This window comes from Bombus impatiens, unplaced genomic scaffold (genome assembly GCF_000188095.3).
Source record: "Bombus impatiens unplaced genomic scaffold, BIMP_2.2 scf_2852, whole genome shotgun sequence".
NCBI classification, from domain to species: domain Eukaryota; kingdom Metazoa; phylum Arthropoda; class Insecta; order Hymenoptera; family Apidae; genus Bombus; species Bombus impatiens.
Window position 1 is genome coordinate 1 of NT_179271.1, and position 1,220 is coordinate 1,220.

The 1,220-nt window shown below is 62.5% G+C and overlaps 1 protein-coding gene across 1 annotated transcript; it reads left to right on the forward strand.

The window, feature by feature from the left end:
• Positions 1 to 39: 39 nt before the first annotated feature.
• Positions 40 to 804, forward strand: LOC105681898. Its single transcript, XM_012393387.1, has one exon. The coding sequence runs from the start codon at positions 40 to 42 to the stop codon at positions 802 to 804; it is 765 nt and encodes a 254-aa protein (XP_012248810.1).
• The last annotated feature ends 416 nt before the right edge of the window (positions 805 to 1,220 follow it).

A 1,220-nucleotide genomic window follows, 5' to 3' on the forward strand; every position in this document is an offset into this window, starting at 1 on the left:
AGTGTCTCCCTGACTGAGCTCGGCATCAACACGATGAGGATGGGGAAGACCATCACCGGAGGCGTCATCTTAGAGGTCCCTGAGGATCAGGGAAGGGAGAAGGCCACAGCGCTCGCAGCACAGCTGACGCGGGCTCTGGACCCGAACGAGGTCCGCGTGGCGACACTCCTCCGAGACGCGGAGGCAAGGGTGTCCCTGATAGATATAGCGGCCACCAAGGCGGAAATCCAGAACACCCTGGCGAGGGAGAGCGGCTGCAAGCCGGAGGACATCCGGCTGGGAGAAATCCGCCCCGCCCGGAACGGACTTGGCACCGTGTGGATACGAGGCCCTGCCAGTGCAGTGAGGAAACTGGCCCAGGCTGGAAAGGTCGCCATAGGCTGGTCGACGGCGAAGGTCGAAGCCATCGAACGGAGACCGTTACAGTGCTACAGGTGCCTTGGAATAGGACACACGCCGTGTTACAGGTGCCTTGGGATAGGACACACGGGGAAGACCTGCACTGCCAAGGAGGACAAGGGGCACCTGTGCTTCAGATGCGGCGAACCAGGGCACCAGGCGAGAGCATGCACTACTGCGAGCCCGAAATGCCTGCTCTGCGAGGCGCTTGGAGCACCGTCGTTGCACAGGATGGGGGGACCGGCCTGCGCCCCCTCGAAGAAAGGAACGAAAGGAATCGCCCGCGGATCCACGGCTGCAAGAGGCAGCGAGAAAGGCTCCCCGTCGCAAAGCGACCCTAAGCCCGCGAACAAGGAGGTAGGCACGGAGGAAGCCACAAACAAGGAAAGAACACCAAAGAACTGAGAATGCTCATCCTCCAGACTAACCTACAAAACCTGCTCCACCAAACCATCTTGGAGAGCACGGTCGCCCTAGCGGTGGTGACGGACCCGTACAGAGTTCTGGATGCCCCGGAGTGGGTCGGAGACACGGACGGAATGGTTGCCGTCACTTGGACATCAACGCCCGGGGCGTTCGCCCACGGAGCCCTGCTGGAACGCGGCAACGGGTACGCCGCGGTCGAGTGGGCAGGGATGACGGTGGTGGGGGTGTACGTGTCACCTAACAGCGGACGGGCAGCGTTCGAGGAATTCCTAGACGGAGTTGGCGACTGCGTCAGGCGACGACTCCCCCGACAAGTGCTCGGCGACGACTCCCCCGACAAGTGCTCGACCTGGGAGACTTCAACGCGCACTCCACGGAATGGGGGAACGCCAGGA

Bases quoted from the DNA above. Each gene is read 5' to 3' on its own strand.
- LOC105681898 (XM_012393387.1), top strand. From the start codon at position 40: ATGGGGAAGACCATCACCGGAGGCGTCATCTTAGAGGTCCCTGAGGAT.